General features: G+C 44.4%; 2 protein-coding genes across 3 annotated transcripts in view; one reads left to right on the top strand and one right to left on the bottom strand.

Moving 5' to 3' along the window:
* The first annotated feature begins 1,313 nt into the window (after positions 1-1,313).
* The window catches only part of LOC133633727 (myomesin-2-like), a 127,032-nt gene continuing 115,154 nt past the window's right edge, over positions 1,314-13,191 (top strand). The window contains exon 1 of one of the 2 annotated variants that reach the window (XM_062026384.1): positions 1,314-1,335. The gene's annotated coding sequence lies outside the window, so the exon portion shown is untranslated. Of the gene's footprint in view, positions 1,336-6,401; positions 6,529-13,191 lie in introns of those variants that run through there. The other variant, XM_062026383.1, reaches the window with a different exon arrangement.
* The window catches only part of LOC133633730 (hexokinase-1), a 35,933-nt gene continuing 25,848 nt past the window's right edge, over positions 3,107-13,191 (bottom strand). Inside the window, exons 8-18 of the mRNA XM_062026387.1 lie at positions 10,819-10,974; positions 10,517-10,750; positions 10,133-10,437; positions 9,330-9,478; positions 9,077-9,196; positions 8,877-8,972; positions 7,692-7,791; positions 7,439-7,622; positions 7,205-7,360; positions 6,215-6,448; positions 3,107-4,155 (exon numbers count right to left, since the gene is read on the bottom strand). Of these exons, the coding sequence (XP_061882371.1) occupies positions 4,005-4,155; positions 6,215-6,448; positions 7,205-7,360; positions 7,439-7,622; positions 7,692-7,791; positions 8,877-8,972; positions 9,077-9,196; positions 9,330-9,478; positions 10,133-10,437; positions 10,517-10,750; positions 10,819-10,974 (1,885 nt within the window). The 3' untranslated portion in view covers positions 3,107-4,004. The remainder of the gene's footprint in view (positions 4,156-6,214; positions 6,449-7,204; positions 7,361-7,438; positions 7,623-7,691; positions 7,792-8,876; positions 8,973-9,076; positions 9,197-9,329; positions 9,479-10,132; positions 10,438-10,516; positions 10,751-10,818; positions 10,975-13,191) is intronic.

The following is a 13,191-nucleotide window of genomic DNA, read 5'->3' as shown; positions in this document are numbered from 1 at the left end:
TGAGTATGCAGCTTTGGCTTCCAAACATTTGATCGCTTGACCGTACGTGCGCGTCACGTACGTAACTTTTTTTTAAATATATAAGCTTTATGAACCTTGGGTTAGGTGAACGGTCTTTTGGGCTGAGTGATTGTGTGTGTTGATCAGGTGTTTGAATTGTATTGGCGTGTTCTATGGAGCTAGGAGCTAGCAGAGGAGCTAGGAGCTAGCGTAACAAACACGCAGGTGTTTTTATGCAGGATTAATTTGTGCCATATTAAATATAAGCCTGGTTGTGTTGTGGCTAATAGAGTATATATATGTCTTGTGTTTATTTACTGTTGTAGTCATTCCCAGCTGAATATCAGGTCACCCCCGGCTCTCACAGCATCTTCCCTATCTGAATAGCTGCAACTCCCCACTAGTCCTTCACTTGCACTTTACTCATCCACAAATCTTTCATCCTCGCTCAAATTAAAGGGGAAATTGTCGCTTTCTCGGTCCGAATCTCTCTCACTTCATGCGGCCCTCATTGTAAACAATAGGGAACTTTGCGTATATGTTCAATTGACTACGTCACGCTACTTCCGGTAGGGGCAAGCCTTTTTTTTATCAGATACCAAAAGTTGCGATCTTTATCTTCGTTGTTCTATTCTAAATCCTTTCAGCAAAAATATGGCAATATCGCGAAATGATCAAGTATGACACATAGAATAGATCTGCTATCCCCGTTTGAATAAAAAAAATTCATTTCAGTAGGAAATGAATGGATTTCAGTAGTGGCTACTGAAAGCCACTACTACCGACCACGCAGTCTGATAGTTTATATATCAATGATGAAATCTTAACATTATAACACATGCCAATACGGCCGGGTTAACTTATAAAGTGACATTTTAAATTTGCCGCTAAACTTCCGGTTCGAAACGCCTCTGAGGATGACGTATGCGCGTGACGTAGACCGGCGAACACGGGTATGCCTTCCACATTGAAGCCAATACGAAAAAGCTCTGTTTTCATTTCATAATTCCACAGTATTCTGGACATCTGTGTTCGTGAATCTGTTGCAATCATGTTCATTGCATTATGGAGAAGGAAGCTGAGCAAGCAAAGAAGAAAGTTGTCGGTGCGAAATGGACGTATTTTTCGAACGTAGTCAGCAACAACAGTACACAGCCGGCGCTTCTTTGTTTACATTCCCGGAAGATGCAGTCAAGATGGAAGAACTCGGATAACAGAGACTCTAACCAGGAGGACTTTTGACTTCGATACACAGACGCCTGTAGAGAACTGGGACAACACAGACTCTTACCAGGATTACTTTGATTTGGATGACAAAGACGCAGACGTGCTACTGTGAGTATGCAGCTTTGGCTTCTAAACATTTGATCGCTTGACCGTATGTGCGCAACTTTTTTTTGCGTATGTACGTAACTTTTTAAAAATATATAAGCTTTATGAACCTTGGGTTAGGTGAACGGTCTTTTGGGCTGAGTGATTGTGTGTGTTGATCAGGTGTTTGAATTGTATTGGCGTGTTCTATGGAGCTAGGAGCTAGCAGAGGAGCTAGGAGCTAGCATAACAAACACGCAGGTGTTTTTATGCAGGATTAATTTGTGGCATATTAAATATAAGCCTGGTTGTGTTGTGGCTAATAGAGTATATATATGTCTTGTGTTTATTTACTGTTGTAGTCATTCCCAGCTGAATATCAGGTCACCCCCGGCTCTCACAGCATCTTCCCTATCTGAATAGCTTCAACTCCCCACTAGTCCTTCACTTGCACTTTACTCATCCACAAATCTTTCATCCTCGCTCAAATTAATGGGGAAATTGTCGCTTTCTCGGTCCGAATCTCTCTCACTTCATGCGGCCATCATTGTAAACAATAGGGAACTTTGCGTATATGTTCAATTGACTACGTCACGCTACTTCCGGTAGGGGCAAGCCTTTTTTTTATCAGATACCAAAAGTTGCGATCTTTATCTTCGTTGTTCTATTCTAAATCCTTTCAGCAAAAATATGGCAATATCGCGAAATGATCAAGTATGACACATAGAATAGATCTGCTATCCCCGTTTGAATAAAAAAAATTCATTTCAGTAGGCCTTTAATGGCGCCTTCACAGATGTGTAAGTTACCCATGTCTTGGGCACTAATACATACCGTCACAGATGCTGGCTTTTGAACGTTGCCCCTATAACAGTCCGGATGGTTCTTTTCCTCTTTGGTCCGTAGGACACGACGTCCACAGTTTCGAAAATCAATTTGAAATGTGGACTCGTCAGACCACAGAACCCTTTTCCACTTTGCATCAGTTCGTCTGAGACGGCGGCGTTTCTGGGTGTTGTTGACAAATGGCTTTGGCTTTGCATAGTAGAGTTTTAACCTGCACTTACGCATGCAGCGGCCAACTGCAGTTACTGACGATGGTTTTCTGAAGTGTTCCTGAGCCCATGTGGTGATATCCTTTACACACTGATGTCGCTTTTTGATGCAGTACCGCCTGAGGGATCGAAGGTCACGAGCCGCTTACGTGCAGTGATTTCTCCAGATTCTCTGAACCTTTTGATGACATTACAGGCTAAATTCCTTGCAATAGTTGGTTGAGAAATGTCGTTCATAAACAGTTGGACAATTTGCTCAGGCATTTGTTGACAAAGTGGTGACCCTCGCCCCGTCCTTGTTTGTGAATGACTGAGCATTTCATGGAAGCTGCTTTTATACCCAATCATGGCACCCACCTGTTCCCATTAGCCTGTTCACCCGTGGGATGTTCCAAATAAGTGTTTGATGAGCATTCCTCAACTTTTTTGAAACATGTTGCAGGTGTCAAATTCCAATTGAGCTAATATTTGCAAAAAATAACAAAGTTTACCAGTTGGAACATTAAATATCTCGTCTTTGCAGTCTATTCAATTGAATATAGGTCGAAAAGGATTTGCAAATCATTGTATTCTGTTTTTATATACCAAATTACAAAACGTGCCAACTTCACTGGTTTAGGGTTTTGGATCTTCAAACACTACGAGCTACCACTGTACTTATGTTCCTCACTAATTATGGATTCACTGCGGTGGTCATGTGCCTGTGCAGCGGTTAGAAAAAGGGACAGCAGACGGAGCTCCACAACAAAATATAATTTAATCATGAACTGACTTTCACGGTGTCCATCACAACTCTTTACCCATGTGAAACAAACAGAAAGACCCCCGGGTCTGAGTGTAAGGCATGCAGTCTCCACGGAGCTTTGGACATTGAAAGCTTACAGGTCGGACACACGTACACTCTTGTCACAAATACACGATAAAGCGCTCGCGGTATTGTTCCACTTCTCCCTGGGCCCGTTAAGCATGGATTGATCACGACAACAAAGCTTAGTAGTTCACAAGTAGTTCTAAAGTTTACGCTAACTCTTCCGCCGGAGGACTCGAACACGTGAGGTACATGGACAGACACACGACAGCGGGTCAGAAACGTACAGTAGCACGTGATGTCATGAGGAGGAATCCGACAGCCGTGACTCGTGCGTTCAAGCCTCTGCAGCGTGCTACCTGTAAAAACGGCTATGTTGGTTTGGCGAGGACGACATCCGGCGTTTGGAAGTTACACGGGAACGCCGCGGCCATATACCTCTCGTATAAAAAGTGCAGGTGTTTTCTTGTCTCAGCGGTGTAAAATGCTAATGACCTCTGGGATCCAAAGTGGCCTCAGCTATATAAATACAGTCATATATTTGCCTCCATATAAAAATAAAATTAGCAATACACAAATATTACATGGCTAAGGAGGTTAGATCCGATTGGGACAAAGCACAAACAGGAACGCAAGAAAGCTGCTGGTGCAGTAGAAATAAATACTTAGCAGTGGCTGCGAGTTGGCTGTGCTTTGTAAGCACGCCACCCTGACTGTAGGGGGTGCAGAGGTGGAGTCACGGCTGTTAGGCTTAGGCGGGGTGGTTTTGCGGCGGGTGGAAGGTGGCGATGGCGCAGCGGGTCGATATCCTCCGAGGCGAGGCGAGCGTCTCAGTGCTGCTGAGCCTCCAACTCCCTCTGGCGGCAGCCCACCGCCGTGATGAGGGCGGCTCCCTTCCCGCTACCGTCCTCCGACAGCAGGAAGTTGACGTCGCATTTGGGGGAAAGTTCCTTCACCGTTTGATGGAAGATCCGCGAGAAACTGTTGAAGAAAGATGCATTGGAAGTTTTCTTGCAATAATGCGTCTTAGTTCTTAAATGTACCGTATTTTACGGACTATAAGGCGCACTTGAAGTGAAGTGAATTATATTTATATAGCGCTTTTCTCTAGTGACTCAAAGCGCTTTACATAGTGAAACCCAAAATCTAAGTTACAATTAAACCAGTGTGGGTGGCACTGGGAGCAGGTGGGTAAAGTGTCTTGCCCAAGGACACAACGGCAGTGACTAGGATGGCGAAAGCGGGAATCGAACCTGGAAACCTCAAGTTGCTGGCACGGCCACTCTACCAACCGCCCCACTTAAAGTCCTTTTTTTTTTCTCAAAACTCGACAGTGCGCCTCACCTGGAGTCAAACCTTTGCTTGCATGCAGAACGGCCCCAGGCCTATGAACATGAACACTACATCAACACACCCAAGACAATGGGCATATACACACACACACCCCCTCCCCCACCCCACGCCTTCACCACCGCTTGATACCTTTTCGGGGTGATGGACGGCTGGCAGCGCTCCATAGCAGCAGTTGACCTCCAGGGCCCCAACTCCCCCACCCTCTGTTGCGAGTTGTCGTGATTAAATGTAACATGTTTATGTGTGCATGGCATGGAGTTTTTTCCCACTCCAGACTAGACCCCCTTAGGAGTCCAGTCTAGATTGTATTTTTTTACTCTTCTTCTTCCCCAGCGTTTTACCTTTTTCCCACCTTTTACGGGGCGCCTCGTGGCGACCCATCAGCGTTCCTGTTCTGTAACTCCGTACGTTGTTTGTCTAATCTTGAACGGGTTTGTGCTGAAAACATAGTTTTGTTGTACTTGTTGCAATGACAATAAAGACCTATCCCTATCCTATAACCCGGTGCTCCTAATGTAAGGAATAATTCCGGTTTTGCTGACCGACCTCGAAGCAATTTTATTCTGAACATAGTGTAATGATACGTACAACCAGTAGATGGCAGTCAAACATAAGAGAAACGTGTAGACTGCAATATGATGGCAATATGACTCAAGTAAACAACACCAACATTTTATATGTTCCATTGAAAATATAGAACATTACACACGGCGCTGAAAAAATCTATCAAAATGTTTTAGTACGACTTTGGTAAGCTATGAAACCGCACCGCTTGATGGATTGTCGGCGCATTAAACATAGGAGTATTATTATGGTGTGTGTATAAGGTAAGACACATTATCCGGCGTTTTGTTTCGCAATATTATGCAAAATCAACTTTTCTTACCTACTGGTACCTGCTGATCTGGCATCTATTTGGGATCTGCAGAAATCCTGGAAAATTGCGCGCGTCCACTTTTGTAGTCCGTGCCGACACCGCAGTCGATAAGCTTCTTCTTTTTCTCTATCTTCTTGTTATGGGACATTCATCCTCCGCTGTTGCCATTTCTAATATAAAGTAGTGTAAAGTTCTTACTTATATCTGTCAGTAAACTCGCCATCAAAACGCTAAAACATACCGGTGTAGTGAATTTACATTATTCACCCAAGGAACTTTAGTTATTAGAGAGTTTTTCACGGGACACATCCGGATGAGGAGATGCTGCTCCGTTATTGATTGAAGTAAAGTCTGAATGTCATTAAAACAGTTAGCGCCATCTTTTGACACTTCTTCCACTTCCGTCCTTGCACGCTACACCGCTACAACAAAGATGACGGGGGGAAGACGCTGTCGAAGGTGAGCCACGTAAATAAGATCGCCCACAAAACGGTGCATCCGGAAGCGACTGTCAGAAAGCGACTTGAAGATGGTCTGTAAAACATCATTTATGCAACATTTTGACCAAAGAACCACCATTACATGTTATGTAGACCACAAGGAAGTCTTTTACATTTAGAAAATGTATTATATAATATGACTCCTTTAATGCGCCCTATAATCCGATGCGCCTTATATATGAAAAAAGATCGAAAATAGACCATTCATCGGCAGTGCGCCTTATAACCCGGTGCGCCCTATGGTCAGGAAAATACGGTACTCCTCTCGTATAAAGATGCTCATCTGTTCACGGATTTAACAAAAACTTACTGTGGATGCAGCTTGTAGAGCGTTCCGTCCACACCCACGGTCACATCCAGGTGGTCCAGTTTTCGGTTCTCGCGGATCTTGTCCACCACCGCGGCCATGCCGGCCCCGCAGATCTGTGCGGCGCGGCGGGACACGGTGCCGCACACCTCCTTGACAATGATACTGTCGTCACAGGTGCTGTCCAGACCCAGCTGCTGCAGGATCGCTCTGACCTGCAACAGCGCCAGACGATCGCTGTGCGAGGGGGACATGTCAGAGGTCAGCTAACAGCAGGAGAGTCACCGGATCCCTCACAGCTGTTGCCAGAGGCCAAGGTAGGCTTGAGCAGTCAGACACTGCATCACCCTCTTATTTTTTGGGTGTATTCTACTGCATATTTAAATAATTTATAGACTTTATATTCTATATACTGTAATTATTTTACCGGTCTTAAGCTTTTGTGTCTAAATGTAAAGTGAGGACTTTTTTTACATAAAGCTACTTAATGACTATTTCAAACGTATTGGCAAATATGTTCCTTTTTACAGTATACTGGTTCTTATTATTATATTAAACATTTAAAAACACCATTTAATACACATTAAGATAAGGATGAGTTTAAGAGGGTTATTTTTCAATCATCATACCGGTTAATATAGTTATATTTGAAACTATACAACTTAAGACTCTTTGACTTGTAGAAAATGTTTACAGCTCAGTTGTTTCCTGTTAGCTTTGCTGTACAGCTCTTGTTTCAATGTTTCATTAGCCGCTAAGCTACGGTACAGTCCATCCAGCCAAGAGGAAACCACCTGTGCCTACAGTGAGCTCAAAACTAAGATTAACGTTGGCAGACTCTTTAAAGGGTTGGTTGTCATGCTTTAGCATCTTTAACCTGCCAAGAGTTGGAAACTTAGCAAGAACCCTTGGATCGCAGTGGCACGTGGTCGTAAACGAGCAACTCACAGGAGACACAAGGTGACACAAAGCTAATTTTTAGAACTTACTCACCTCTCGATCTGAGACAGGAACTTGGTCTCAAAGATGCCTCTGGTCTTCAGCGTTTCAGATATTTGTCCCCGGAACAGGAATCCACGTTTGGTCAGATCAATCAAAATCTGCCTGACAATCTCTCCAAGGTACATGCCACTGCACATTTTCTCATACCTAAGGAGACCAGGAAGAAAAACCGATGAGGAAACCTTGACGTGAAAATGTTACTGTAATACTGAAAAGCATCCTGACCGTTGTTTGCCTTCGTTGAGCGAGTTCTCATCCACCGCCTGGTCGTACGTGGTCCTGATATCATCCAAGCATCCATTGTCTCCAAATGCTCCCCATTCCATGTTGACGCACATACGACCTTGGTTTCCCTCCACGATCTCAATATTCTTTGTCTCCTCCATGTAACATGCGTTACTACCCGTCCCTGAGGGGAGACCAAACCAGTTTACCTCCTCCTTGGCCTCACCTCCCACAAGTCCTTTCCTTTACATACCTGCAATCAGGCCAACTTCACAGGTGGGTTCCTCGTACGCGCAGGTCATCATGGTGCCAACTGTGTCGTTGACTATAGCAACCACATCCAACTCAAATTCCTGAGGGAGAAAACGACAGCAGAGGATACTTCAAAGGCTGCTGAAAGATGATCACCTTTTCATCTTCCACAAGTAGACAAGAAGCATGCGTTAGATTTTGTCTTTGTGCTACTGGACTGACTATGCATTTGTTTGAATAGGTATAATACAGTCTCTGTCACAAAAAATCACAAAAACCCAAATCTTCCCAAAGTTTTAGATTGTTGCTGATGTTCAACCCAAAACAACATTTGTACACCACACACTAGATGCAGCCAACACTAGACACAACCTGTTTCCCAATCCGACCAAAAACCAAGGAGCACCCTTGTCTCCGCAGCGGTTACCGTATTCCCCGGTAAAAGACCCCACACTGCAGGCTCAGACGTTGGGTGGTGGGTTAGGACATGCTAACACAACAGTTGCCACACTTCTCTGCGCCTTGGCACCGCGTTACCTTGCACTTAACGACTAACAGTCACTCAATACTTACTGGCTCCTCCATCTAGAAGGGTGAAACTACTGTTAGAGAATGAGAAATGATGACATTCGAACTATTAGTCACACGCTAATCAGGAAGTGTCTTTTCTCTAAGTTGTATGTGGCAGACATGTAGGAAGCATGGTGGAAATGGTTGTTCAGCGGAATACTGTGACAAAGATGTGTTTAGAGTGTGTACTTTATGAGGCGGGTTAACTAAACGTATAGAAATCACCAGAAAACTACAGACAGATTGAATTGTCTGAGTTGTTTGGTTGATTAAAACTTGTCAAGGATTTCATTTATTCAGGATGTTTGCAGGAGTTAAACTGTTAGGTATGAAGGGGATCACACTATAGTTATTAACGACATGCGGTACATTCAAAAGTGCAGCTGAAACCAGTCACAATCATGATGGTACTTCAGTAAAGTTGTTCTGTCTTTTTTAAAACATGAATTGATTGATACCAAGTCTAGTATGGTATTTGTACATTTGTTGTACAATACAAAACAAGACAATTCATCTAATTAAGGAAAATTAACTTTTTTGTCTCACTCTGGAGTTATGGAAAATAGTTGGAAGAAGAATACAGTAAAAAATACTGACTAATCTAATCACTAATCACCTCTTTCCTCTTGATGGCATCCCTCAGAAGCTCCACCACATCTTCGCCCTCACAGTCTGTCGCTTTGAAGCCTTTGGTCCAGGTCACAAGTATTCCCTGACAACCGCAGAACATTGTTATCCATTGTCCCAGGACCACGCTCTAAACTATGTTATACTATCAAGCCATAAACAGTCTTGGATGTTTTCTAGGGAACTCACTGCATCTAGACTGGTCTGATGACAAGGGAAGGAGAAAGTAAAACCCAGAGGTAGACGAGCGCTTTTCATTCCCATGTAGTCCAGAAAGTCAGAGATGCAGTGCACAATGTGGTCAAAGAGCTGCAAAAAGATGATTCACACAAAACTTTGAGTCTTTCCTTACTTGAGGTTTTTAAATCACTAGTAGTTGCCACAGTTCTATTCCAGAATAACTACAATTTTGAATGCGAGGAAACTATATCTAATCTCTTACCTCCTCGCCTGTGCCCTGCATAACTTCTATGGGAATGGCGTAGATTTTGTTATGCATCTCCACTGATCGCCTCTTCCCGCTGCGAATCTTGACCAGGAGGACACGGAAATTTGTCCCTCCAAGGTCCAGAGCTAGGAAATCTCCATTCTCTGTATTGCAAGGAAATTGTTCTTCATTGTAACGGTTTCGTTTTTCAGAAATCATTCCTGACATGTAGGGATGGGTACCATTCACAGCTGCATATGTTGCATTTGCAAGTAAGCATTCATTTCAGTTTGTCCTAGGTGGGTTTCCGTAGTCAGGAATTAGTCTTTGCCATTAAGTTAAATATGCCAGTCTTATCCTTTGTTGAGTCCTATAAAGTGTTTATAATGTAAGTATTGTACTTATTACCACCAGCTGTTTGATTGTAACATGCATCTTAGTTGTCGTTTTTATCACAACATTTGGAGGTGTTGAAATGCTAACCGTGCTAACCAGCAGCATGTATATGCCATATCTAATGTAAATTTGCGCATTTTTAAAAGTAGAGCCTTACTTTTGAGCGCTTTCTACCAGGCATACTTGATTTGTTGGCATGAAAAATTGCAACATTACTTAGAGACAGTCCACTCTTTAACCGGTGTCGAGTCTGCAACATGAGTATCGAAAAATGCCAACGTTTGAGTAAGTCGGTATCCGGTAACACCGACGGAATTCGGCTGCTACCTATAAAAGTAACAAATTCAGCAGCCATCCCTACTCTTGTGACTTGTAATTGAAGGATTGACGCTGGTTCATCATCGCAACCGCAAGTGAGTCACCTGTTCCATCTGGTGTACTTCGGACATATGTGGGCAACATTTTGACGGTCGCTTCCTTGTGGGTGTCCTTCTTGAGGCCTCTTTCAATCTCCACCCGCATCCGCTTCTTCACCTCCAGCAGTTGGGCCTTGCTGAGCCGGAACTCGGCCATGGTCTGCTGGATCTGTCGAGACTGCTCCGTCAGGCGGTACGCCACCGCTGTCACCATGGCAGCGCCCTTAGCACTGCCGCTCTCCGACAGCAGGAAGCGGACGTCCGAGTCTGGGACCAAGCGACGCACCGTCTTGTGCAGACGGCGGGCGTACCTGTTTACAGAGGAGATCACGTCATCGTGAGGCTTGGTTATTTCGCTGCAATCCAAACTCTTCTTGTGTTTTCTCTTACTGTGGATGCATCTTGTAGAGGGACCCGTCAATGCCCACAGTGGTGCGCAGGCGAGCAACGCCCTTGTTCTCTTTAAGGCGAGAGAGAATGCCCCCCAGTGTCGCAGAGATAAGATTTGCCGAGCGAAATGAGACAATGGTGCACACGTGCTGCACGGCCAGACAGTCTTCATCCGAGGGCTCCACCCCGAGCCTCGTTAGGATTTCCATGCACTTCTTTAGCCCTTCTTTAGTCCTAATGGAGGAAGAGTCATCACCTTCACTCACACAAGTTGTGTGCATGAGAAATCAAATTTCACTCACTTTTCAATGGCAGAAACATGCTTGGTCTCAATCTTCCCTTTTGTCAGGAGCTCAGGGGTTATCCGGCCCTCAAACAGTAGACCCTCTTTGGCCATCTTGACCAGAATGAGTCGCACCAGCTCTCCCATGTACATGCCACTGGCCATCTTTTCAAAGCTAAGCAGAAACAAATACATTTGGCTTTGACATGAGTCATTGCAATGGGATGCAAGTATACTTAGTCATTTGTATTTGTCCTTCAAACAGCCTCCTAAGGAGGAAGGCAAATAACATCCTATTGAACTTACGAGGGGTCATATAAGCCACATTTTGGATCGTACCGCGGTTTTATCACGATGCTACCTCAGTAGAAGCATTTAAGTCCCATCTTAGAACTCATTTGTATATTCTAGCCTTTAAATAGACCCCCCCTTTTAGACCAGTTGATCTGCCGTCTCTTTTCTGCTCTGCACCCCTCTCCTGCGTGGAGTGGTTATCAGGTGACCGCAGATGAGGCGCTAACTGTTCAAAGTCGGGACCCTGGGGTGGACCACTCCTCTGTGCATCAGTCTGCGAGGCTGACTTGTCTCCATTCAAGATGATCCCCTGCTGGCCCTACTATGGACTGGACTGTCACATTATTAACTAGATGCACTCAACATCCATTGCACTGGTCGCCCGAGGGGGGTCCCCACATCTGCGGTTCCCTCCGAGATTTCTCATTGTGCCCACTGGGTTGAATTTTTTCTTGCCCTGATGTGGGATCTGAGCCAAGGATGTTGTTGTGGCTTGTGCATCCCTTTGAGACATTCGTGATTAAGGGCTACGTAAGTAAACTTTGATTGATTGATGTGTACCCAACGTTTTCCGTTCGGTGTGCCTTGTTGTTCTTTTTACCACCCCAGTATACCATTAATCCACTGGTACCATTTATCAGTTGTGGTTCTTACAAAACAATCTTGTAAAGTAAAACTAAAATACTCAAGCTCTGGCCCATGAATTACTATAAACAACCGATCGGAAGCGAGGCTAAGACGACAAGTCTGCCCTCGTCCTGCATTAGCGCCCCGCCGGTTCGGTATTTAAGTGACATTTAAATGCGAAAAAAGGGTTACTATTATGCTTTTGCCAAATACTTTAAATTGAAACATCTCAAAAACCATTTTATGACAGGGCAAAAATGTTTTAGCAATATTTGAGAGTTTTTTTTAAAAATATGGCTGTTTCCATTAATAGTTCCTTATTGCGCATTTCTATGGGTAATGAAAACGCAGATACTGTGAGTTTTTGCCCTGGCTGAGTTTTTAAATGTTAAATGACGGAAGTAAGTATGAAGTAAATACTACAGTGATAAGTTGTAGCCGTGTATACCATTGAGAAATGTTTCAGGAGACCAGAGTGTGTGCGTGTGTGCCTTAGAAATGAGGCGACTGTTGCCAAGTCACGTGCTACATCAGCAAGGTAGACAAGCATTGGCTGCAGTTCGCAGGAGTGACGACAGCCATTGTTGAATGCATGTTATCGCTAGTTAATAAATGATTGAACGTGCTTTTGTGGCTGTGTCTCCACTTGTCCACAAACGTGCTGTAGGATTAGTTTAAAATCCTGACTTCCGCGTACACCTTAAGCACATCATTCGGCGTTGCACGCAAACACCGGAGTCTACGTTGTATGCAATGTAAATTCGTATGGATAACAGAACATGAATCCTCTGTTGTACTGTTGCTGTCAGTCATCTTATGAAGGAAAAGTGGGGGGTATCGTTAAAACCGTGAATCATGCTGATTGTATTGTACCATATGTCCCGGCTGAAATCTGCGTTCAAAGAGCTCTGGCTTATCAGTGATTCCCAGAGCCCAAAAAAAGTCTGGGGGCTTCAGAGCATTTTCTATTCGGGCTCCAGTACTCTGGAATGCCCTACCGGTAACAGTTAGATGCTACCTCAGTAGAAGCATTTAAGTCCCATTTTAAAAGTCATTTGTATACTCTTGCCTTTAAATTGACCCCTTTTTAGACCAGTTGATCTGCCGTCTGTCTTTTCTGCTATGCCCCCCTATCCTGCGTGGAGAGGTTATCAGGTGAACACAGATCAATCAGCCTCCATGGAGGAGGCGCTAGCTGTTTTAATTCGGGGCCGAGGGTGGACAACTCCTTATGCATCAATGACGTCTCGGTGTCCCGACTTGTCTACATGCAAGAGGATTTCCTGCTGGCCCCATTATGGACTGGACTCTCACATTAATAACCGTATCCACTCGGCATCTATTGCCCCGTTTAACCGGGGGGGCGGGGGGGTCTGCTGTCCCTTCCAGCGTTTCTCATTGTTACCATTGGGTTCAGTTTTTTCTTGCCCTGATGTGGGATCTGAGCCAAGGATGTCGTTGTGGCTTGTGC

The sequence above is a fragment of the Entelurus aequoreus genome, linkage group LG18 (assembly GCF_033978785.1).
Source record: "Entelurus aequoreus isolate RoL-2023_Sb linkage group LG18, RoL_Eaeq_v1.1, whole genome shotgun sequence".
NCBI lineage: Eukaryota > Metazoa > Chordata > Actinopteri > Syngnathiformes > Syngnathidae > Entelurus > Entelurus aequoreus.
This window is presented reverse-complemented; position numbering and strand designations above follow the sequence as displayed.